Source organism: Oncorhynchus mykiss, chromosome 17, assembly GCF_057628025.1.
Source record: "Oncorhynchus mykiss isolate SJ-2025 chromosome 17, ASM5762802v1, whole genome shotgun sequence".
Classification (NCBI taxonomy): Eukaryota; Metazoa; Chordata; class Actinopteri; order Salmoniformes; family Salmonidae; genus Oncorhynchus; species Oncorhynchus mykiss.
The window spans coordinates 15,645,338-15,672,204 of NC_143038.1; the positions used below are offsets into that span (position 1 = coordinate 15,645,338).

General features: G+C 42.0%; 1 protein-coding gene across 2 annotated transcripts in view; it reads left to right on the forward strand.

The window, feature by feature from the left end:
- The first annotated feature begins 843 nt into the window (after positions 1-843).
- Positions 844-26,867, forward strand: part of LOC110493775 (voltage-gated delayed rectifier potassium channel KCNH1) — a 59,272-nt gene continuing 33,248 nt past the window's right edge. For both annotated transcript variants that reach the window (XM_021568248.3, XM_090204899.1), the window contains exons 1-10: positions 844-1,374; positions 4,206-4,329; positions 5,320-5,426; positions 5,547-5,675; positions 6,192-6,310; positions 7,825-7,992; positions 8,452-8,676; positions 12,075-12,504; positions 20,223-20,422; positions 25,997-26,249. In XM_021568248.3, the coding sequence (XP_021423923.1) occupies positions 1,302-1,374; positions 4,206-4,329; positions 5,320-5,426; positions 5,547-5,675; positions 6,192-6,310; positions 7,825-7,992; positions 8,452-8,676; positions 12,075-12,504; positions 20,223-20,422; positions 25,997-26,249 (1,828 nt within the window). In that variant the 5' untranslated portion in view covers positions 844-1,301. The remainder of the gene's footprint in view (positions 1,375-4,205; positions 4,330-5,319; positions 5,427-5,546; positions 5,676-6,191; positions 6,311-7,824; positions 7,993-8,451; positions 8,677-12,074; positions 12,505-20,222; positions 20,423-25,996; positions 26,250-26,867) is intronic.

A 26,867-nucleotide genomic window follows, 5' to 3' on the forward strand; every position in this document is an offset into this window, starting at 1 on the left:
CAGCTCTCTTCAATCTGAATAAGCCCTATAGAATGAGATAATCGATGGTGCCGTATTGAACTCGGGGAAACCACTAGGAAGGACTATCTTATCTCTCTCAGTAACTGATTATATGTTACCCGCAAAAAATATTGTAATTAGATTTCAGATACTTTTTAAATTCAGGAACTACTTTTAAATTCAGAAAGCATGTTTGTGTGGGGAAAAAACACTAAGACCTTTGTTGTCTCAATGACATTCAAGGCAGTCCTGGAAAACGTTTTTAAGCTTGTTCCACCTGAGCAAGTCTGACCACAAGTCAGCGACCACTATGATGACATACCAAATGAGTTTGATGGATCCTTTTTGTCTTCTTCTACAACTCTTTTGGTATTTGTTTCATTGGTACATTGTTCATATAGTCCCAAAATGTTTTGCATATCAGCAATCAAGTTTTCAAGATCTATAACTTTCAAAATACAGAAATACAGCTGGTATGATGCCAAACATTTTGGGACTATATCAACAATGGACTAATAAAACAAATACCAAGAGTTTTTGGGTGGAGTGTTCCTTTAAAGGGAAAGTAATCCAAGAGTAACTGAAAATAATCAGATTAGATACTGAGTTTGGTGTAATCCAAAAGTTATGTCACTGATTGAAATTCTGGACAGGTAACTAGTAACTAACACATTACATTTAGAAAGTAGCCTAACCTACCCAACCCTGTTCCCTCTGTCTCTCTGTGTGTGTGTGTGTGTGTGTTGTGTCCAAATGTGTGGCGTCCTTGGGATGCCAGTCCTTGCACTTCTGAATACAGGCTACCTCCTCGAATTCCCTACAGTGGCCTATAAACCCATGTTCATGCATCAAAAAAAGGCGAGGAGGACGCACAACCAACCAGTGTGAAGTGCAAGCTATAGCTGTGTTCTTTTCCACTGCGCAAAAAAAAAATCTAATTTCCAGTCAGTTTTCAATTTTTGGGTTCCAGGTGAAAGCCTAACCTGTGCTTCATAGCCCAAACGCAGGATTGTGGGGGTGAGGGTACCCGGTTGGGGTATCCATGTGCAAAGATGTCAGACGAGAGACAGGTGATGCGCTCTCTGCATGCATCCCGTCTTCAACAGGGGGAGCACAGCCACGGAACGTGCCGTCGAACAGCATGAGGTGAGGGATTCTTCCGCTCATCATTTCTAAGCAGAACAGGGACCATGAAAGCAGCAGAGCGGAGATTTGAGCAGCTGTATCGTCCTACGGATACTTCAGACATCCTTTCACTCTAAAAGCGTTCTCTTCTTACCGACGTTGAATGACAAGACGGAATGGCAGGTGGACGTCGAGGACTTGTGGCCCCACAAAACACTTTTCTCGAGAACATCGTCCGACGATCCAATGGTAGGAATGTGTTCGTTTTTATTTTGTAGGAAGAAACACTGTGGATGATAGCCTATTGGCCAATCATTGAAAAACATGCATTTAATTATAGCCACAACTCCCAGGACAACTAACCCTCAATTGACACCGTTTTTAAACATTTTTGATTAGCCTATTTGATTTATACATGTATACAGCCAGCATGCTATGAAAATAATGATTAAACAATTCAAACTAATTGCATTTAATGGATGTTGTCTTTACAACAAACAACTCGAATGAATAGCTGTGTCTACCATTGGTATTCCTTACCAGTCACCTTTACTGCACCTATAAATAAACCAAAACATTCACTGTATTTCACATGATTTGCGCATTAAATAACTAAATTAGTAGATTAACATTTTCCTCTTGACATACTTATTCGATTCATGTTTTAAACCCACATTACAAGTGTTTTTCAGATAGTCTAGAATTTGTTGGTTTGTGGAGGCACCCAGACTTGTTGGGCAAAATGAATCCGTTGACTTATTCAGAAAGTGACATGCTTGCCACGGGAGCTTTTGTTTTGGTTAATTCATTTATCTGTTTTTAACACTGTTTTTTGCCTCTTGCTTTAACCACTTTTCTTTTTAACTTTTCAGTTTGGACATTATCACATAGACAGACAGGTATAAACAATGTTTTAAAGTAGTGTCATGTCCCCTTTATGTTCTTCCCCAAATCATCCGCCATAGACTTGTTTGTGTTCTGTAGACCCATTTTTCTTTTAATCACATATGTTGAATAGCTTCACCCTCAAATATTCCCTGCACTTGCTTTCCCAGTTTTCATTCCTGATACTATCCTATGTGGAATATTCTCTAGTAGATAAACTCCCTCCAGTTTCCCTACTGCTCCCCATGTTTTCAAGGCGTTGTGTCAGTCTTTTGAAACATTATGTTTGACATACCCAATGTCTGTGATGGTCTCGGGATGGTCTCATGTCGGGCTGTGTTGTCAATATGTATGAAGAATACATCTTTTCTTAAGATAAGAGCGAGATTAAGTATACTGTAATGGGGGATTTAGGATCAGCGTTTATTGCCTTTTAGATCACAATGAATAAGATGACAGGGTGGACCTGATCCTAGATCAGCACTATTGATCTGAAACGCTTGAAACATCCATCCCCTGAGCGTGCAAGACAAGAGAGGAAAGCATCTTATGTTCTCTCTACCCCCACCCCATTATAGACACATAGGTTATGTATAATGGTTCCAAGACCACTTCACAAATGGGGTAGTCCCCGCTCATAGTTTGCTCAGAGTTTTTAGGAATGGGGCAGCTAAGGTCGAAGGGTAAAATACCCAGCTGCTTGAAATGTGCTAGCTCATCACCTAGAACTGGGCCATTTAATGACACTGTAATGAATGTAGTCTTACAAGTGACGCCTGGCGATTAAACACAGCACCTTCTGAGGTCACTGCTACCGCTGTATCACTGCCTACCGAGCCAATGATAGACAATGTTATAATGATTGGCACCACTGCCCCAGCCAATGGTAATGTTAGTCAGGTTGCACTGAAACAGACAAGACCCCATTTACCAGGCTTAAAGTTGTGGTACAATGGATACCGGCGCCTGAATCTGTCCAATACTGAATCTGTTCAATACTACACAAGAGGGATTTGTGGTGTTGTATTGTGACCCCTTTAAACACTGTCTAAGATCCAACTGGTTCAATGTAGTAGATTTCTGCAAATGAAAAAGTATGAAATAATCAGGTTAATATTGACCGATAATATTGGCAGAGGATGTATTAGTCATATCGGCCGGGGTCTAGCCATAATAGAACTATCCTTGGTAAGACAACAGTGAAAGTGTTGGATTTTTCACTGTCACGTTTTCCCTCTTCTCTCAACCTTGTTGCAGTAGCCTCGGATTCAATTTCCACAACAAGTAAAACATCTTTGCCAATATGCTGTATATCATCATGGCAAAGCTTCAGATGCTTCCTTTCACCTGCTTCTATAGTGGAGTTCGACATGTATTTCATGTCCAATAAATTCTACATTCACATACTATAGTTGGCAGTACATATTTAGAAGTATGGTAGTATATTAAGTATGCTTCAAACGTACTAAAATACCTCACAATTGTAATAGCTGTGTCCTCAGCCGTGTTTTGGGTTGCACTTTATTTTACAGTGCGCTAATTTGTCTGCCTGATATTTATCTAGATAGAAAATAGATGTACGATGTGTAGATGGTAAGTTATTACTCAACAATATGCCGTAATGCTCAGCATTACAGTAACACTTGGTTTTACCTAACTCTAACTTGTTAGCTGACTACCAATTTTGATTAAACATTTATTTTGATATATTTATTTTTATAATATAAGGTACAAAACACAATCAACATCAATATTACAATAATGCAACATCTATGTAAACATACCCGGGTTAGCCAAAAGCTAATTTGTACCCATAGTCCCAGGGCAGGTAAGTAAGGGCAGTTACACAGCCACAATACACATACTCACTAAAACAATACAAAATACCAATACATTACATCCAATAATATATCATTCTAACAACAACATATTCGTAATAAAAAAAAAACGATCATCAACTGTCATCTTACACACGAGGAACCACAGATAACTTATGTGTATAGCTTTGGATAGATTTGAGCCATGTTTTCAATTTAAATGTAAAAGTACAATAATGATTTCATGAAATAAAGACATGCCTATAACCTTATAACGTCCAAGTCAAATAATGAGTTACCAGACAGTTAATAGTGCTGTAGTAGTTTCTATCAGTTCTTTCTGAAAAAGGTTTCATGTTGTTTTCCCTCCCTGGCCAGATACCAACTTTGTTCTGGGCAATGCCCAGATTGTGGACTGGCCCATTGTGTACAGCAACGACGGCTTCTGCAAGCTCTCCGGTTACCACCGTGCTGAGGTCATGCAGAAAAGTAGCACCTGCAGGTACTTATGACTGCATTATGGCACCACTGATTTTGTGGGTCAGCATTTTGTTTCACTGACAGCAATACAGTACAGTACTCTATACAGTAGAGTATAAATACAGTATATCTACATGAACATATAAACATATCGGGCTGGTTTCCTGGACCCAGATTAAACCTACACCTGGATTTAAAGGGGCAACCTGCATTTGCTACATCCGTTTTTATATTTAAATGATAATATATACCCATTGTTACTTGAATATAACTTATAGATGCCTCATTAGCTGTTCAAATGTCATACCCCATCAGAACCCAAAATAAAAGCTTTTTTTACTCCTTTGTTTGTAAAGATTCTTATTGTAAACAAACACTGTATAGCCTCAAAACATGGTAAAAACAATCATTTTAATACCCCAGATGGTCAATCTTTGTATCCATAGCGCTGTCCATGAATTTGAGAGTGGTAAAATTTCTCTAAGCCCCATCCCATAGCTTATTAACCAAAAACAATGGCAGGGTGCCCGCTTTATTGTCTGAACTGCAGATTGCCCAATTTAAAGGCATACTCAATGGAAAATATATAATAAAAGGGATTTTTATTCCAGGAATAGGCTTAATCTGGGTTCGGGAGACTGGCCCATAAACGTATAAACACACAGTACATTCTATACATTAGTAATCATATTGTTACTCCAATACAAATAAGACATAAGCTGACAATGTTTGTTCCATGCAAATTCGGGTTATTTCAGTCTACAGCAGTCAAGTGTTTTGGAATGGGAGAAAACGCTATAGGCACTAAGGAATTCAAATGTGCCTCTGTCAATTCAACATGACATTCGCCGTGAACAGTGCTTATGCAGAAGGCTTAACCATGATATTTGTGAGCCGCAATGTTTTTCGCGAGGTCTTTGTAGCTTGGATAATTCGTTTCAAGGATCCGCGAATGTATTATCCAGTTTTATTTGTGTTGTATGTGAATTAGCACCAACAATGCCATTTTCAGTTTCATGTATGGGGAGCTCACAGACAAGGAGACGGGTGGGAAAGTGCAACAGACCTTTGAGAATTATGAGATGAATTCGTTCGAAATCCTCATGTATAAGAAGAATCGTAAGTGTTTCTTTGCTCTCTGTTGATTGAATCATGTCGAATGTAATTGCTACATCAATTACTTATGAGATACATTAGAATATGAACAGATATCATGACATCATTTTGTGTTTCCTACAGGGATGCCGGTGTGGTTCTTTGTAAAGATTGCTCCTATCAGGAATGAGCAGGACAAGGTGGTGTTGTTTCTGTGCACCTTCAGTGACATCACTGCGTTCAAACAGCCCATTGAGGATGACTCTGTGAAAGGTTGGCGTGACACTGAGTTTTAGACAATCTAAGGAAGATTCTAATGATGACAGGATCAAGCTGAGGATAGTAGATACAATTGGTTTTGGAGAGCTACAAATGTGGGTTGCTGACATTATTGAGAGAAATACCACAGTGCAGCATTTCACATTACGACTTCCATTTTTGTCTGATAATTTGAGCCAGTAATGTTGGACTTTCTCAGAATTCCGAATCAACCACTAGCTAGCCCTTGTCTTTAGGCAGTTCATGTAGACCTGAAAGAGATGGATAGGTATTCGCATATGGTAATAGTTGCATTTGCCATCTAATAAGCTATGAAGCATTTCTGCAATACTGAGTACACCTATCAAATCTTTTAAGATTTACAGATTTATAGATGTGCCAAATTCAGACTGAATTTAGCTCTGTGTCACATTTGTTGAAATGCAGCATGATTCCGTCTTGATTTCAAGGCTAAAGGGAGTGGTTATGGGTTGATTTGGTGTTCCACATTTCTTTGACTCTGTCATTCAGGATGGGGTAAATTCGCTCGACTCACACGGGCTCTGACCAGCAGCCGGGGAGTGTTGCAGCAGCTGGCGCCCACCGTCCACAAGGGCGAGAACGTCCACAAGCACTCTCGTCTGGCTGAGGTAGAGTGTGTGCCTCTGTCCCTGTTGATAAGCACTCATCCGCCTAAGTGTTTCTGGAAGGAGCAACCGTCTCATATTTCCAAGCCCGCTTCTGTTTAGCTTCAGATGAAATGCCTAATCCTGTCCCCAAACTCACTCGCTACTTCTGAGATAAATTAAGTGTGTCTTTCAGTTCCCAAGCAGTTGACCGCAAGCCCTTGGCCACCTGGGCAACTGTAACTCTGCAGACAGACACAACTCTAATATGAAGGATCACTCTATATATAGTCCTGACCATAAACCCTTATGGCAGAAGTCCCCAATTACATTCAGCTGTGGGCTTGAGCGCATGGTCGGGGGGCAGGAACATAATTATAAATAATTTGTACACTGCAAATTGACCGCAAGAAGCTGAAACAGATATAGTATTTGACAAAGAATTTGTCCCGTGGGCAGCCCATTGGGGAACCCTGTCCTATGACCTTTGCTGTGGAGTTGTGTAATCTAAATGTACATTTACATTACTCATTTAGCAGACTCTCTCATTCAGAGTGACTTACAATCAGTGCACTAACTTACAATCAGTGCATAAAAGGACCGAGATGTCGACAATTAAGTCTGCCTCAGCAATGTTTGACTTGTTTACGGACTCGATTATTACTGTACACTCTTTTTACTCTGAATAATGGAGCCGTCTATGCTACTGTCTACAGTGTATATGCCATACTGCAATGCTGGTTTGATTGAATAATCCTTAGTCCTCTGAAAATTGCGAAGGCTAGAAATAAAGCCTCTAGTCCTCTGATATCCCAAGGGGACTGACTGTTTGGGTAGATATCTCCTCTGACATCTTCTGGGACTAGTCCAAGATGTCTTACCACCACCATCTTGTATCAACATCCTGTTTCTTGAAAAATAGTGGAAAAGCTAATTGTGTTTAGATGGTCAGATAAGGTGCTCTGTTTACTAATGGGGAGATGTGATTGCAAGCTTAGGTAAAACAAAATGGCTACCATGTGTTTATTTGTTGATCCTGGAAAGTCCCATCAATTTATTATAAAATTTGTGAGGGAGAGAGGAATTCCACTCTTATTTTGTATGTTATATTGATTGGGATAGATTGATATGTCACACTATCCAAGAGATACCGAGAGATGAAATCAAGGCAACACTAAACTGTCTTTGTGTGGTCCAAAAGACGACAGAATGTGGTCATTATATTGCCATGACTTACTATTTTATATTATGAGTGTTATGTCAAAGTTATCGCTCTCATACAATAAGAGCCACTGTCATAACAAACTAAAATGTTGTCATATTTTTTGTGTACACTAAGTAAAAATGCACACATGGAATGGTGAATAGCAGGAGCAACAAATTACACACTGGTCCAATTCAGTGTCAGCCTGGTGGAACCAGCCTGATCGCGGTCACGATTCTACTTAGCGATCAGGCTGGTTCCACCAGGCTAATTAAGCTGCCAAAACATTGACTCATTCGTGACTTGTTACCAACCGTTTCTTAACCAAACTTAGGTCCTCCAGCTGGGCTCAGACATCCTCCCGCAGTACAAGCAGGAGACGCCTAAAACTCCTCCCCACATCATCCTCCACTACTGCGCCTTCAAGACCACCTGGGACTGGGTCATCCTCATCCTGACCTTCTACACAGCCATCATGGTGCCCTACAACGTCTCATTCAAGGTCTAAACTCCATTCAACTACTCACTAACCCTAACCCTTACCCTTACCTTAACCCTAACCTTAACCCTAACCTTAACCCTAACCTTAACCCTTACCCTAACCTTAACCCTTACTCTAAACTCCAAACCGAACCTCAGCAAACTGTTTATTTTTAATTTTTACTCTGTTTGTGTGTACTTTTATTGACTATGTACCAGCTGTAAATTGCCACTCAGGGATAACTTATATTCATTTTCTACTCTACTACTTAAATAATAAAGATTCTCTACTCTACTACTTAAGTAATAAAGATTCTCTACTCTACTACTTAAGTAAATATTCTCTACTCTACTACTTAAATAATAAAGATTCTCTACTCTACTACTTAAGTAATAAAGATGATCTACTCTACTACTTAAGTAATAAAGATTCTCTACTCTACTACTTAAGTAATAAAGATTCTCTACTCTAATCCTCCAGACCAAGCAGAACAACGTCACCTGGCTGGTGGTGGACAGCATCGTGGATGTCATCTTTCTGGTGGACATCGTGCTCAACTTCCATACCACGTTTGTGGGGCCAGCCGGAGAGGTCATCTCGGACCCCAAACTGATCCGGATGAACTACGTCAAGACATGGTTCGTCATCGACCTGCTCTCCTGCCTGCCATACGACGTCATCAATGCCTTCGAGAATGTTGACGAGGTCAGTGGTTTGTTAGTTAACTGGGGTCTGTGTTTGTGGATGGATGGATATGGATGAAGACACACAGACAGACACACAGACAGACACACACATTGTTTTATGGATCTGGAAAGCTCACCACATCGTTGACTCTTGGAAAGCTCACCACATCGTTGACTCTTGGAAAGCTCACCACATCGTTGACTCTTGGAAAGCTCACCACATCGTTGACTCTTGGAAAGCTCACCACATCGTTGACTCTTGGAAAGCTCACCACATCGTTGACTCTTGGAAAGCTCACCACATCGTTGACTCTTGGAAAGCTCACCACATCGTTGACTCTTGGAAAGCTCACCACATCGTTGACTCTTGGAAAGCTCACCACATCGTTGACTCTTGGAAAGCTCACCACATCGTTGACTCTTGGAAAGCTCACCACATCGTTGACTCTTGGAAAGCTCACCACATCGTTGACTCTTGGAAAGCTCACCACATCGTTGACTCTTGGAAAGCTCACCACATCGTTGACTCTTGGAGAGCTCACCACATCGTTGACTCTTGGAAAGCTCACCACATCGTTGACTCTTGGAAAGCTCACCACATAGTTGACTCTTGGAAAGCTCACCACATCGTTGACTCTTGGAAAGCTCACCACATCGTTGACTCTTGGAAAGCTCACCACATCGTTGACTCTTGGAAAGCTCACCACATCGTTGACTCTTGGAAAGCTCACCACATAGTTGACTCTTGGAAAGCTCACCACATCGTTGACTCTTGGAGAGCTCACCACATCGTTGACTCTTGGAGAGCTCACCACATCGTTGTAGCGTAATACAGATATGTATATACTGTATTCTATTCTACTGTATCTTAGTCTATGCCGCTCAGACATTGCTCGTCATATATTTTATATGTTCTTAATTCATCCTTCCTTTACTTAGATGTGTGTGTATTGGGTATATGTTGTGAAATGGTTAGATATTACTTGTTAGATATTACTGCACTGTCGGAGCTAGAAACACAAGCATTTCACTACACCTGCAATAACATCTGCTAAACATGTGTAGGTGACCAATAAGATTTGATTTGATTTGACACAGACTGTGGAATTGACTATGACCGCTATTCACAACTAGTTTGGGTTTTGGTTCAACAACACAACCCCAAGCTCGGTTTACTGAAGCGAAGCGCCTCTCCTCAGATAAATTAACTCAAGCGTTATTCTTAATTTACAGCAGACTTCAAGTGTCGCTTCAGTGCTGGGAATCTTCATCTGCACTGATGAAAGCTCACATAGGGAGAGTCATTTTGAGTCCGTTTGAATTATTTGTGACTTGAAATGTCTCTAGGGATTTCACGTCCCATCCATAGGGACTGCTGGCGTTGGCCAAGCTTTCGAGCAACCCTAAATGCTCTGTGATACTACCAGATTCCTTAGAAATTGCTTCTTGACTATAGGGCCTGGATTCAAATAATCACAGATCACAGATTTTTGACAGTTATTTTTGCCGAGGCTTTTTTGTGCATGTTTTGGTTCAAAACAATGATGTGGATGACACCGCTTTCTGAATGGTACTCTAATACAACTTCTCAGCAGTAGAAATGTCCTCCCCTGCAGTTGCCTAATGGTTGCCTTAGAGTTGCCAGATAGTCAAATATTTAAACAGCATCAGACAACAGGGTTGCTGGGGAATACTGTGAATAGAGGCTGAAAAGTCAGAGAAGATCATTCTAACATGTTAAAAAAAGAACACAGGAGTTGGAGGCTGGTGAAACAGCACATTTTTCTGATGCCTCTTCGAGACATTCTGTAGTAAAACACACCGGAAGCAAACTTGACACAGAGGCCTTTGTAGGATGGCCCAGATCGTCTTGGTAACCTTAAAGCAATCAATAGATGCTGCAAGTGATACCATTCTAACCTACGCCCAAGTACAGTATTATCAGCATAAAAATAACTCTGAACTACAGAAGGCACAGATAAAGGTCAATATTACATTTAAATAATGGATAAAAAAGTGCTTCAAAGGTCAAACAACAAACATAGTTAGCCAATTATAGCTTAGCTAACAAGTCAAAACACTGCTTTCGGCCTTAAACTTTGGGCATTGTAACTTAGAACCAAAACAAAAGTGCAGAAACCACCATTTTTTCTTCTCCACATCTCCAGTGTTATGTACTGTTGTGTTGTCTGCCTGTTGTTGTGCGAAGGGTGGTGTGCCAAAAGATTATAGCACCCCCCACAAAGCCTATGGGCGCTGCATGTGCCTTTGCTGCACTTGTCAATGCCAGTTATCCTTCCTTTTCAGTCGGTGCTGTGCCTCATATATAAACACGGTGCAGCTAGCAACCATTCTGCTCCTCTGAAGTGACGGCTTTCAGCACAGTGGCCTTGTTTGTATCCAATGACAATTGTAGGGAGTCATTCAAGTTGCCACAGGGACACATTTGAGCTTTTTGTTTTTTTATCGGCTTAGAACGAAGCAGAGCTTCCTCTCTCCCTTTCATTGAGGAGATGTGTTTATTGTCGTTGAACGTAATTGCATTATGAATGTGTCCCTGGTGAACTGAAAATTGCTCGAGGCAAACGTGAGCAGAGGCTAGTGAGCTTACATAAACCGCACTGCATTATGTTTGTCTTAAGTACTAAATGTAGATTCACCCTTTCGGGAAGAGTCAGGCCCATGCATTTTGCATCTCAGCCTCTCTGTACAGTATGCCACACTAAGTCTTAAATGTTTTAGGGAATCTAGATTCGATGAGCAGTTAGTTTCACATCACATCACATTTTGACGTTTGAAGACACCAAGAGCTTGATTCAAATTGAGCATGCAGAAGAGGGTAATGGGACTTTTGTTAAAGCCGCATACTAGGGACTCATTCCCTCATTCAGTACTCATTCACATACCGTTATCGGAGTAAGATCCTGGAACATTAATTGTGGGTGCCTGCTCCGTGCCCATCTATGAAAACAAAAGTAACCCCTGGCTAAATTAATTCCGATACTGTACTTTCCAGAGGTTGGTCCAGGACCCAAATAACCGTTATTCTGTCACATGGCAGTGTGGAATTCTTCACTAATCAAGCTTCTGTAGCAAAGTTATGTTTTGTAGAAGTAGCATGTTGTAAAACATACCCTCCAGCTATTATTTTATTTTATAGATAATGGCATTGTACAACACAACAGGGAACTGCACCATGGTACCAAATACATATGCAGGATGCAGGTACAGTGCTTTAGGGAGTTGAGTTCCACAGGGTTCACTGTTGGGACCCTTCCAGTTTATCTTTAATCAATGAATGAACAGTTAGTAAAATAGTTAGAACCATGAACAATGGATAATTGGCATGTTAGTAAAGTTCTACTTTTCATTCTCTCTCTTAGCCTAACCATGCCCCTCTTCTTTTCTACCCATCAGGGCATCAGCAGTCTCTTCAGCTCCCTCAAAGTGGTCCGTCTGCTCCGCTTGGGCCGGGTGGCCCGTAAACTGGACCACTACATTGAGTACGGGGCCGCTGTCCTGGTCCTGCTGGTGTGCGTCTTTGGCCTGGCTGCCCACTGGTTGGCCTGCATCTGGTACAGCATCGGCGACTACGAGGTCATCGACGAGAACACCAACAGTGTGAGGATGGACAGCTGGCTCTACATATTGAGCGAATCGGTGGGGACACCGTACCGCTTCAACGCCAGTGGCTCTGGGAGGTGGGAGGGCGGGCCTAGCAAGGACTCAGTCTACATCACTTCCCTCTACTTCACCATGACCAGCCTGACCAGCATCGGCTTCGGCAACATCGCCCCCACCACCGACGGAGAAAAACTCTTCGCTGTGGCAATGATGATGATCGGATGTGAGTAAGAACCCTAACCATTAACTTTTACTGTCGTCAAAGGAGGTTGGTAGGGGGAGACATAGGAGGACGGGCTCATTGTAATAGCTGGAATGGAATAAATTGAACCTCATCAAAACCATGTTTGATACCTTGTCACCGATTCCAGCCATTACGATTATATCTCCGCCCACCAGCCTCCTCTGACTGCCATATTATCTTTATGAAAAACACAATTGACGTTTCATTAAGAAATATCATGCCAGATGTGTCCCTTGCTTCTTCAGGGAGAAGTATTGTTAACAGGCCAGTATGTCTCTGAATCCTTGATGAATTCAGTAGAAGATAGCATGCTGTTTAATGCACTTACTATACAACTCAATCACAGCTAAATGTACCATTAAGTTATTCCAGATAAATGCTTGACTGAAGCATTTATGAACATTGTGACGGTTCTAATCAGTTCCCGAAAAGACACAGGTTTATTATGAACAAGCCAATTTGTTTAATTTTGTGCTGTGAAGATTGTACATATCTAAAGGGGATTTTCAAATCCTTTCATCCATTTTGAGCTGGCAAATGAGTGATTCATCGCGTGCCCATGGTTACAGGATTACTCCTTCTACAGGAGATGCGATTGACACAGTTTTGTCCCGGGTCCTATTGTGGGACATTGCATTAGCTTTTCATAGAACCCTGTTGTGATTTTAAATTGCATTCTCAATTGCAACGCAGGCCTCAAGATTGAGGAATGTGATCGATTGCAGAAATGAAAAAAAAAGTTCTTATTATCTTCACTATCTACCTGGAAATAGACATAAAATGTAATAGGACTGGGGAAACTGTGGCAGGCATCATCAGTTTGCGTGCTAGTGTCATACTTGAAGTTTGCCTGTATAAAAAGTTTGTTTCACATGACTATGGATAGACCAGTAAACTTCAACATCCCTGTGATGTAACACAGTTGCGAAATAATGAGGCATGCGTGATCTGCACCTTTCAACTACTATTCCACCCCAGAATGCATTGCTGACCATTTAGTATACGTTATGATCCATACTGACTTGTGACTTGGTATCAATTTCTGAGTGTGAATCAAAACCACAAGCCTGGTGTTCGAAGCGTCACTCTCCATCCAACAGACCCTAATTTTATTAGCTTCAATATTTGAATACATACTGTACACTGTAAGGGTTGTTGAAACATGGGGGGGGGAGGTTATCCAGCTCAGGAAATCAATTTGAGTAAAAAACCACCACGCAATGTTATGTAGTTAAATTATAACATACATGGTACAACCTGAATAACTAAGTGAAGCGGTTTTGGGATTTTTTTTTCACATCACACAGCATTGTTGTGTTTGTGTTGCAGCAGCAGATGAGGGGGAGTATACAGAGGTTTGCTCAGCACCTCGGGGAGAGACTGGCACTGTCCAGGGATGACAGTGATGCAGGGTGGCAGGTGACAGTGGAAGCGAGAGTGACAGGGGGGCATGGGGGGGTCATGCTGCTATTCCTCAGTGGTGGGAAGACAGTCTGCCACCCACAGCCTGGAAGCTGGACAGAAGCTTAGTCATGCAATATGTTGCCAGTTGAGTCGCCTGCCAGTGTGTGTGTGTGTGTGTGTGTGTGTGTGTGTGTGTGTGTGTGTGTGTGTGTGTGTGTGTGTGTGTGTGTGTGTGTGTGTGTGTGTGTGTGTGTGTGTGTGTGTGTGTGTGTGTGTGTGTGTGTGTGTGTGTGTGTGTGTGTTATGGGTGGGATTTCGTTTGTGTCTTGGTCTGTTTGTGAGGGAGTGTGTGGTGTATTTTCTGTATGTGTGTTTGAGCAGTCATAATTGTGTTGGGGGATCCTTTGCATGGGGTGATGTAAGTTTCCTTTATCAATCAGTCTTCCAGATAGATGACACAGACACAGGAACCTTGGTATAAAACTCTTTAGTAATAAAATGCAATTGCAGATATAGATTCGCATACAGAATATATCAGTAGTCTATAGTCAAGATCTGTGTGTCGAAACAGAAGACAACACTCTTTATACAACCTACCATCAATCATACCTTAACATTGTTGCATTGGATTGGATACAAAGTATCTAAGATGAGAAAAACATGTCTAGACTATCTCGGCCTTGAGCCTGTGTGACTATCAGAAGGTGCAGGCAGTTCTCAGCCAGGGAACAAAAGAGGTACAGCTCCATTTACCCAGTACTTTTCCATCATTGCTCATTGAAAGCATACAAAGGTTATCGCATATATACAGTAATCATGGCATTGGTGTAGCCACACACCTGACCCCCAGGGTAAACCCCAACAATTGTGTAAACTGTCGCCATAAAACACAGAGATCCGCTCACCCCGTTGCATTTTGGCGGTGTCCAGAGCTTATGACACGGCGGTTGTTCCTGGCTGTCACGGTGGTCTTGTCTCAGTGCAGCCAGCCGTGTCATACCCTTCTGTGTCCTCATACGCACGCCAACCCTCTTCTCCTGCTTCTCTCTCTCCCACACGGCTTGTTAACTGATTATTTACACGGAGTAAACATTAAGAACACCTGCTCTTTCCACAGACAGACCAGGCGATCCAGGTAAAAGCTATGATCCCATATTGATGTTAAATTCACTTCAATCAGTGGAGATGAAGGAGAGGAGACAGGTGAAAGGAGGATTTTAAAGCCAAGAGACAATTGAGACATGGATTGTGTATGTGTGCCATTCAGCGGGTGAATGGGCAAGACAAAGTATTTAAAGGAAAATGCATCATACAGGGGTGATTTCTGTACTTTAAAAGTTACACATTTTGAAAACCTGATTGCTGATAAGCAAAACATTTTGGTACTATATCAACAATGGACTAATTAAACAAATACCAAAATGTGGTTTTTGGGTGGAATTTGAACGGGGTATGGTAGTAGGTGCCAGGTGCACCGGTTCGTGTCAAGAACTGCAACGCTGCTCAAGCTCAACAGTTTCAGGTGTGTATCAAAAATGGTTTGAAGTAGAACATTTGTTTTGGCGCTTGGCACCCAGGGCCAGTACAGGATGACAGGGGACCACTTAGGTAGGTTGACTGACATCCTGCCTACCCCTAAAAATAAGTTTCAATGGAGATTCTGATTCATGCAACTGCCACTATAGGCACTAAAGATTTTGACCTTTTGGTGTAAATCACAAGTTAGCTGGTTCAAATCAAATCAAATTGTATTGGTCACATACACATATTTAGCAGAGGTTATTGCGGGTGTAGCGAAATGCTTGTGTTCCTAGCTCCAATAGTGCAGTAGTATCTAACAATTCCCAACAATGCACACAAATCTAAAAGTAGAATAATGGATTTAACAAATATATAAATATTAGGACGAGCAATGTCGGAGTGGCATTGATACAGTAGAATGTAAAACAGTATATACATATGAACTGATCAAAGCAGTAAGTTTAACATTATTAAAGTGACTAGTGTTCCATTATTAAAGTGATCAGGGATTCCATGTCTATGTATATAGGGCAGCAGCCTCTAAGGTGCAAGGTTGAGTAACCGGGTGGTGCCCGGCTAGTGATAGCTATTTAACAGTGATGGCCTTCAGATAGAAGCTGTTTTTCAGTCTCTCGGTCCCAGGTTTGATGCACCTGTACTGACCTCGCCTTCTGGATGATAGCGGGGTGAACAGGCCCTGGTTTGAGTTTTTGATGTCCTTGAAGATCTTTTTGTCCTTCCTGTGACATCTGGTGCTGTAGTTATCCTGGAGGGCAGGCAGTGTGCCCCCGGTGATGCGTTGGGTAGACTGCACCACCCTCTGGAGAGCCCTGTGGTTGCTCGCGGTGCAGTTGCCATATCCGGCAGTGATACAGCCCGACAGGATGCTCTCAATTGTGCATCTGTAAAGGTTTGTAGGGTCTTAGGGGCCAAGCCAAATTTCTTCAGTCTCCTGAGGTTGAAGAGGCGCTGTTGTGTAGGTGGACTATTTCAGATTGTCAGTGACATGTACACAGAAGAACTTGAAGCTTTTCACCTCCACTGTGGCCCCGTCGATGTGGATATGGGCGTGCTCCCTCTGCTGTTTCTTGAAGTCCACGATTAGCACCTTCATTTTGTTGACGTTAAGGGAGAGGTTATTTTGCTGGCACCACTCCGCAAAGGCCCTCACCTCCCTGTAGGCTGTCTTGTCATTGTTGGTAATCAAGTTGGAGGCGTGCTTGGCCACACAGTCATGGGTGAACAGGGGAGTACAGGAGGGGCCTGAGCACACACCCTTGTGGGGCCCCTGTGTTGAGGATCAGCAAAGTGGAGTTATTGTTTCCTAACATTGGGGCGGCCCTTCAGGAAGTCCAAGACCCAGTTGCACAGGGCAGGGTTCAGCCCAGGGCCCGAGCTTAATGACAAGCTTGGAGGGTACTATGGTGTTGAAGGCTGAGTTATAGTCAATGAACAGCATTCTTACATAGGTATTCCTCTTGTCCAGATGGGATAGGGCAGTGTGCAGTGCGATGGCAATGGTTCAAGCCTAACACAAGTCCTGGGGAATATACGATCACAGGGGATGTTTTGGACTCGTATTGTCTCACACAACCAGCAGACACATTCGGTGTCAATGATCTAGAACAAAAGCTCTGGGCAACATGCAATTCCAACCCTAGCACACGCGCACACACACACACACTCCTCACTCTGACAGTTAGCTACCTGCAGCTAAAGCCCAGCTTGCTCCCTTATCCAAGTGTCACAAAAGAGAGACCCTGTGCTTGACGGCAAGCCCTAATGGTGATCACTCCCCCCATGAGGCAACATTTGGAGTTGAGAAGTAGTGAGAGTTTGTGCCTTCAGGGCAAGGTGATTACACTGTGAGGAATGACTGTGTGCGAGCCAGCCTGGAATAAGCCCCAGACATGAGCTAAGTGGCTTGTCAGCTAGCTCTGGGTTTAATTTAGATTTAGGAGTCACACTTAATGTGTTGCACGGACAATCAAACACACTGAGTGTTAGGACCACTGCATGGTACTAGATTTGTGGGAAGTTGTTGCCATGGCAACCAATGTCCAGGTAGACCATTTTAGCTCATTACCGTAGTAATTTGTGAATATCTTAACAATCTAAAATTACTCTAAATCTGCTGTGCCTTATTACTTGGACTGATTTTTTTATTGATGCACTGAGTACCTGAGACTACTTCTTGAGCCGCCTCAAATATCCAATGGTAAAAATAGATGATCCCTATGAAAGCACCTGGTTTGGCAGACCACACACAGCATAGTTTCACTACCCCAGTTTCTCATAGCCCCAAAGTCTGGTTACATTTCCACTAGTTAATGTGAAGAATGTCACATGTAGAGGGTTCCACTACTGTAAAATAAGAACTCGAATTGACCTCAGAATCTCAGATCCTCAGTGAGACCAATGCCTGCTTTAATTTTCCAGTACACAGTACCAGTCACAAGCTTGGGCACACCTACTCGTTCAAGGGGTTTTCTTTATTTGTACTATTTTTACATTGTAGAATAATAATGAAGACATCACAATTATGAAATAACACATATGGAATCATGTAGTAACCAAAAAAGTGTATATATTTTATACTTTTATATTCTTGAAAGAAGCCACCCTTTGCCATGATGACAGCTTTGCACACGCTTGGCATTCTCTCAACCAGCATCTTGACGTAGTCACCTGGAATGCATTTTAGGTGTGCCTTGTTAAAAGTTCATTTGTGGAATTTCTTTCCTTCCTAATGCGTTTGAGCCTATCAGTTGTGTTGTGACAAGGTAGGGGTGGTATACAGAAGATAGCCCTATTTGGTAAAATACCAAGTCCATATTATAGTAAGAACAGCTCAAATAAGCAAAGAGAAACGACAGTCCATCATTACTTTAAGACATGAAGGTCAGGTTATGTCGATATAGGACTTGTTTTACTGTGGATATAGATACTTTTGTACCTGTTTCCTCCAGCATCTTCACAAGGTCTTTTGCTGTTGTTCTGGGATTGATATGCACTTTTCGCAACAAAGTACGTTCATCTCTAGGAGACAGAACGCGTCTCCTTCCTGAGCGGTATGACGGCTGCGTGTCCCCAAGATACGCAGCCCTCATTCTCAAATGGAAGAAGTTTGGAACCACAAGAACCACTCTTCCTAGAGCTGGCTGCCCGGCCAAACTGAGTAATCAGGGGAGAAGAGCCTTGGTTAGGGAGGTGACCAAGAACCCGATGGTCACTCTGACAGAACTCCAGAGTTCCTCTGTAGAGATGGAAGATCCTTCCAGAAGGACAACCATCTCTGCAGCACTCAGAAGCCACTCCTCAGTAAAAAGCACATGACAGCCCACTTGGAGTTTGCCAAAAGGCACCTAAAGGACTCTGACCATGAGGAAACAAGATTCTTTGGTCTGATGAAACCAGGATGGAACACTTTGGCCTGAATGCCAAACGTCACGTCTGGATGAAACCGGGCACTGCTCATCACCTGACCAATACAATCCCTATGGTGAAGCATGGTGTGGTAGCATCATGCTGTGGGGATGTTTTTCAGCGGCAGGGACAATAGTCAGGATCGAGGGAAAGATGAACGGAGCAAAGTACAGAGAGATCCTTGACATTTCTTCTGATAACTGAATGATCCAGCTTAGTGTAGGTTGTCAAGACAGTCCCAAGCTGTTGCATTTAACAGGAGTCAACAGTATACTGTTGCATTTTTATCCCAGGCGGCTACCCATAATTCAGTTGTGTGGCTTGATCAGACAGGTCTATTTGGCCCGTCACTCATCACTGCTGTGCTGGAAAAATGACACAGACATTTTTAGCCCAGCCTAATGCCTCTGAGCGTCACCCCATTGTGTATCTGACAGGCCCTCTTTCGTCCCCCTGACTGTTTACCTGTTGTGCTCGCTCGCCGCCTCTGCGAGGATCGATTGCGTCAACAAGAACACCACAACTTCAGTAATATAGTCAGGTCATCTACCTTCTAAAACGTCCTTTGCAAGGTTGCATAATATCCCCTATAACAATTATGATGACCCCTTGGTTATAATAAAGCCAGGGATTATGGTGTGCCACCTGAACGAATGAAAACAAGCACTATGTTTCACTTCCCTTGAAAATGGATGCCACCAGTGTCACTAATGGTTGACAGGACCTCTATCAATTTCTCTGACCCTGCTGTGAAGGAGTGGGACACTGGCAGGGGAATAGGGTGACACATTGTCAGGCAAAGTGCTGACATGGGTATGAATTGTGAGAGCCAATATTGATTGGCTAGCTGCGGGATCGAGACACAGAATGAGCGATGGCTGATTGGTTAGCAGTCAGTGGGAAGTGAGAGAGAGCGTGACACCATTTGTGTTTACAGACCATCTCCAAAAGCCCATTATGACCAATGGAGGGATAATGTCCATGGAGAAGAAGATATGATAAATGTAACATGCCACTGTTGTTTTGTTACACTCGTCGCTGCATTTGCAAGGGCGCATAATGATGTTTCCAAGTTATGACTGTGAATATGGGGATATTATTGTGATAGATTTACAGACTGTCAAGAATGGTTCCTTTGGGTCCCTAGTGCTCTGTTCTTTCACAATTAATAATACACTGAACAGTCTTGTCACTGGAAAAATGCTAATAAACTCAAAACCATTATACTCACCAGCTCATCATTTTAAGGGTCCCTTGGAGCGTTTGCTAGAATCCTTTAGTTGACACATTTACAGTACGCCATATTTGCCAGTACATTGACCACACTCTTTCTTGGTCTTTTCCAGCACTCCTGTATGCCACCATCTTCGGTAACGTGACTACCATCTTCCAGCAGATGTACGCCAACACCAACCGCTACCACGAGATGCTCAACAGCGTCCGCGACTTCCTTAAGCTCTACCAGGTGCCCAAGGGCCTCAGCGAACGCGTCATGGACTACATTGTCTCCACGTGGTCCATGTCTAGAGGCATCGATACAGACAAGGTAACGCAAACGTTGTACAAACCTTCCATACCATTTTGTTACCATCTCACAGTATGCATCTTTATTTTATGGCTAAGTTGGTCTGTGAGAGGAAGCAAACGTTATGCATCACCATGGATATTACTGGTATGTGTTGGTGGTATTATGTTATCGTTGTTATACCATTATTATACATTTATTATAATTGTTATTATATTGATACAATTTATTAGGGATGAAATGATTTACCGATACTCATCGGCCCCCGATTCAAATCTTTAAGATATGACTGCATCAGTCCTCGGACCCCATACCGATCCAAATGTAACATGCATTGGTCAGAAAATCAATTCAAACGTTACGAACCGCCGATTCACTAACATTTTTTTCTCATATTACTTTCTTTTTACCTTCCAAAACGACCTCATATTTTGTGACAACTGATGTGTCCGCTCCTTCAGTGTCAAAATAAAAGCGCGTAACTGTTGACAGTCATTGATCTACAAGTCATTTTGCATTCCGAACAACCCCAGGGAATATCAGTAGCGTAGTCAAACTGCACACTGTGCCCAGCTTCGTGCGCTGACCAAAGCGAGGTAGAAGGCCTGTTCCTGATCTTGCACATCTGTGTTCGGATGCTAAAATGGCTTGCGTGAAATTAGGGTTTATTAGTTGAGTGACAACCTATTGTGTTTTAACCAGAATAAAAGTAAGCTACCAGAAACATAACTCTCATCTAGATATACAGTGCCTTGCAAAAGTATTCATCCCGCACTTGCCGTTTTTCCTATTTTGTTGCATTACAAACTGTAATTTTTATTTGGATTCCATGTAATGGACATACACAAAATAGTCCACTTTGGTGAAGTGAAATGAAAAAAAAACTTTCCACAAATTCTAAAAGATTTAAAACGGAAAGGTGCTGTATTCACCCCCTTTGCTATGAAGCCCTATTAAAGATCTGATGCAACCAATTACCTTCAGAAGTCACATAATTAGTTAAATGAAGTCCACCTGTGTGCAATCTAAGTGTCACATGATCTCAGTATATATACATCAGTTCTGAAAGGCCCCAGAGTCTGCAACAACACTAAGCAAGAGGAACCACCAAGCAAGCGGCACCATGAAGACCAAGGAGCTCTCCAAACAGGTCAGGGACAAAATTGTGGAGAAGTACAGATCAGGGTTGGGTTATAAAAAAAAATGGAAACTTTGAACATCCCACGGAGCACCATTAAATCTATTACAAAAAAATGGAAAGACTATGGCACCACAACAAACCTGCCAAGAGAGGGCCGCCCACCAAAACTCACAGACCAGGCAAGGAGGGCATTAATCAGAGAGGCAACAAAGAGACCAAAGATAACCCTGAAGGAGCTGCACAGTGGAGATTGGAGTATCTGTCCATAGGACCACATTAAGCCGTAGACTCCACAGAGCTGGGATTTACAGAAGAGTGTCCAGAAAAAATCCATTGCTTAAAGAAAAAAATAAGCAAACACTTTTGGTGATCGCCAAAAGTCATGTGGGAGGTGCTCTGGTCAGATGAGACTAAAAATACAATTTTTGACCATCAAGGAAAATTATATGTCTGCCAGAGATTTGAGACTGGGACGGAGGTTCACCTTCCAGCAGGACAATGACCCTAAGCATACAGCTAAAGCAACACTTGAGTGGTTTAAGGGGAAACATTTAAATGTCTTGGAATGGCCTAGTCAAATCCCAGACCTCAGTCCAATTGAGAATCTCTGGTATGACTTAAAGATTGCTGTACACCAGCGGAACCCATCCAACTTGAAGGAGCTGGAGCAGTTTTGCCTTGAAGAATGTGCAGAAATCCCAGAGGCAAGATGTGCCAAGCTTATGGAGACATACGGACTTGCAGCTGTAATTGCTGCAAAAATAATTGACTTTGGGGTGGGTGAATAGTTATGCACACTCAAGTTTTCTGTTTTTTTTGTCTTATTTCTTGTTGATTTCACAACAAAATATATTTTGCATCTTCAAAGTGGTAGGCATGTTGTCTAAATCAATGATACAACCCCCCCAAAAATACATTTTAATTACAGGTTGTAAGGCAACAAAATAGGAAAAATGCCAAGGGGGTGAATACTTTCGCAAGCCTCTGTACCTGCTGAGTGTGGTTTACAATAGATTTGATTTAGATTGTTCAGCAATAGTTTTGCTGCACAAAACCCATCAGCAATAGTGTGGTTAGTTTTACTTTAAACAATCAGTGTACATGGTCATTTTTAGACATACAGGTCAAAGTTAATCATTTCATAACAAGGAATCACTTTTGGGAGGTGCACTAAGCATGGCTAAAGTGGGAGAAGAAAATAAACTCACTACACATCCAAACGGTCAAAACCATTCGATTTTGAGATGGTATGATCCAAAATTGTGCTAAATATTTACTGGCTATGTCATAGCTCATTTGTAAATGATAAATGTTGATACATTTACATTACTAGCTCAAACACTTAATCTGCAAAAATGACAAGTTAATTAGTGGGTGGTAATCTGATAGAGTGGTAGATGGCAAGTCTCCTTTATGGCTCAGATTAGGTGCCTACACAGTATGCACCAGGGCTGCCCAACCCTCTTCCTGGAGATCTACTGTCCTGTAGGTTTTCAGTCCAACCCTAATTTAGAATATCTGATTCAGCTAGTTAAGGTCTTGTTGAGCAGCTAATTAGTAGAATTAGGTGTGTTAAATTAGGGTTGGACTGTAAACCCACAGGACGGTAGATCTCCAGGAAGAGGGTTGGACTGTAAACCCACAGGACGGTAGATCTCCAGGAAGAGGGTTGGACTGTAAACCCACAGGACGATAGATCTCCAGGAAGAGGGTTGGGCAGCCCTGGTATACACCATAGCATAATTTCCACATGCACATGTACACATCAACTCAGACAGATCCAGCTCAGAGAGGCCCAGCTCAAGAGCTCCATCAGCAGCAGATTCGAATTTAGAATGGAAAATGAATGTGTTTATGCAACAACTATTAGTGCATCGAATCATATCGCGTTGATTCATTCTCTAATTCAACCGAATCGCACCAAATTGTTTCAAACTAAAACTTAGTGTTCCTGTATCGTATCGGAGCCCATGCATCTAGATACGCGTCGAATCGTCTTGAAAGGGAATGATGCACATCCCTACAATTTATTTTTATTATTGTATTATGTCAAAAGGGAATAGATTCATACTGAACTACAAATACAATCTGATGTTCTGTCAACTACTGTCATATTTCAACATTACCGGTTCCTAATTGTCTTCTGGCTCATCCTAAATTAGAATTATTCCTGACCTGGTCCTGCAAATGCCTGTTGGGTATGACCTCTTAACATTTGACACAATAAGAGGTTCAGAGGTAATCATGTGCAATTGGCCCCCAATTCCCAGAACAGGGAGCGACATTTGCAAAGATTCACCCCTTTGAAGTTGATGTTAAAGGGATCATTATTATTTTAAGACTTGTTAAACGCCCACACCAGTAGAAATCCACTTTTTGAGCTGAAATACTATGGCCAGAGCTTACCCATTATGTTCCACAACGATTTAAGTCAATAAGTCATCATTTTTGTCAAAAAATGATATCTTTGGGCTTGAAGTGACAAATTCGACTGCCCATCTGTGTGAATGCGGAACTTATAGTTACAGCTGAAGTCGGAGGTTTTACATACACCTTAGCCAATGCATTTCAACTCAGTTTTTCACAATTCTGACATTTAATCCTAGTAAAAAATCCCTGTTTTAGGTCAGTTAGGATCACCACTTTATTTTAAGAATGTGAAATGTCAGAATAATAGTAGAGAGAATTATTTATTTAAGCTTTTATTTCTTTCATCACATTCCCAGTGGGTCAGAAGTTTACATACATTCAATTAGTATTTGATAGCATTGCCTTTAAATTATTTAACTTGGGTCAAACATTTTGGGTAGCCTTCCACAAGTTTCCCACAATAAATTGGGTGAATTTTATCCCATTCCTCCTGACAGAGCTGGTGTAACTGAGTCAGGTTTTTAGGCCTCCTTGCTCGCACACGCTTTTTCAGTTCTGCCCACAAATTTTCTATGGGATTGAGGTCAGGGCTTTGTGATGGCCACTACAATTCCTTGATGTTGTTGTCCTTAAGTCATTTTGCCACAACTTTGTAAGTATGTTTGGGGTCATTGTCCATTTGGAAGACCCATTTGCGACCAAGCTTTAGCTTCCTGACTGATGTCTTGAAATGTTGCTTCAATATGTCCACCACATTTTCTTTCCTCATGATGCCATCTATTTTGTGAAGTGCACCAGTCCCTGCTGCAGCAAAGCACCCCCACAACATGGTGCTGCCACCCCTGTACTTCACGGTTGGCATGGTGTGATTCGGCTCGCAAGCCTCCCCCTTTTTCCTCCAAACAAAACGATGGTCATAATGGCCAAACAGTTCTATTTTTGTTTCATCAAACCAGAGGACATTTCTCCAAAAAGTATGATCTTTGTACCCATGTGTAGTTGTAAACCGTAGTCTAGCTTTTCTATGGCGGTTTTGGAGCAGTGGCTTCTTCCTTGCTGAGCAGCCTTTCAGGTTATGTCGATATAGGACTTGTTTTACTGTGGATATAGATACTTTTGTACCTGTTTCCTCCAGCATCTTCACAAGTTCCTTTGCTGTTGTTCTGGGATTGATTTGCACTTTTCGCACCAAAGTACGTTCATCTCTAGGAGACAGAACGCGTCTCCTTCCTGAGTGGTATGACGGCTGCGTGGTCCCATGGTGTTTATACAAGCTGTTTAAAAGCACAGTCAACTTGGTGTATGTAAACGTCTGACCCACTGGAATTGTGATACAGTGAATTATAAGTGAAATAATCTGTTTGTAAACAATTGTTGGAAAAATTACTTGTGTCATGCACAAAGTAGATGTCTTAACCGACTTGCCAAAACCAACCTAAGTGTATGTAAACGTCTGACTTCAACTGTACATGTCGTTGCGGCATGCATGATCATGAGCGGTCATTGTAGGCTATAATTTCACTTCCCCTGTGAGCACAGGCTGACTTGGCTTTGCTGTACCACAGGCAAAGCCTGCGAGAAACGTTCCTGCCAAAGATTGTACCATGTCCATTACAATGTATAAAAACGCATATCAGCTATCTTTCAATAGTTAACCATATTACTGGGGCTTCATCTTATCATTTCATCTATTTGTAAGGTGGATTTGCGGCTGCAATTTATGAACGATGCCAAAACTTTGTAGATAACAATATATGGCGAAGCCAAAGATAGGGCAGTGGTTTCCATCTGTGGCAAACTTTTCCATAAATCAATGCTTATGACAAATCCAGCTCCAGAACCAGCCACAGTGCCAGCTGGCTAATCTTTTGAATATGATGTTGTAAAAAAAATGCAATAAAATAAAATGCAACACCATAACATTAGCTAGTTAGACAAGGTTAGCAAGATAGCTAGATAAGGTTAGCATGCTAACTAGCTACACTGACAGCTATCAGTGCCCTATTTGTTGATGTTTACCAACTCCATGAGAAAATACCACAACCAATTTGTGAATATGTATAAGTAACCTTCGTCTTGCGCAGGTGTTGCAGATCTGCCCCAAGGACATGCGGGCGGACATTTGCGTCCATCTTAACAGAAAGGTGTTCAAGGAGCACCCAGCCTTCCGACTCGCGAGCGACGGGTGCCTACGGGCCCTGGCCATGGAGTTCCAGACCATCCACAGTGCCCCCGGAGACCTCATCTACCACGCGGGCGAAAGCGTAGACAGCCTCTGCTTTGTGGTGTCCGGGTCCTTGGAGGTCATCCAGGACGATGAGGTTGTGGCCATATTAGGTGAGGGTTAATTTATTCTTGATTTTTAAACCTTAATTTATCCAGGAAGTGCCATTGAGGCTAGAAGACAAGAGGGAGACATGGCCAAGAGGCCATCTTTGGTATCTGTATGTATAGTCAAAATCTGACACTCGAAAACAATTGCATCCTAAAATGGTGTGTTTTCATGTCCATATTACTCTTAGTGACCTTTAAATGCATAGAGCATTGATGGACCTGGATTATTGCTCATTTGGTGAAATTGAGGTCAGAGTAAAGTGGATTATGCTGAAAAACATTTATTTCCTGTTTGTGTACACCTGGCTGTAAGGTACTAGAGGACACTAGAGACTCTGATTGCTGAGATCCACCCCTTGATGTAGGTTCATGTCTGCTGCTTTAAAGCGTAAACCAGCCTCATAATAGCTTATTTTTAATGAAAAGTGAATAAAAGCGTTCCTATTCTGTTCAATCTGTTCAGGAAGTATGCTCAAGGGCCTACATTGAGCAAACTCTATTTTTATGCATTAAGTCGTTTTTTGATAAGAGCCGTGACAATATCTATGCAACCCCTTAGGGCGATTCTCATGAGGCCATTATTATGTGGAAACGAATGTTGTGAAAATTAGCAGTGTCCAA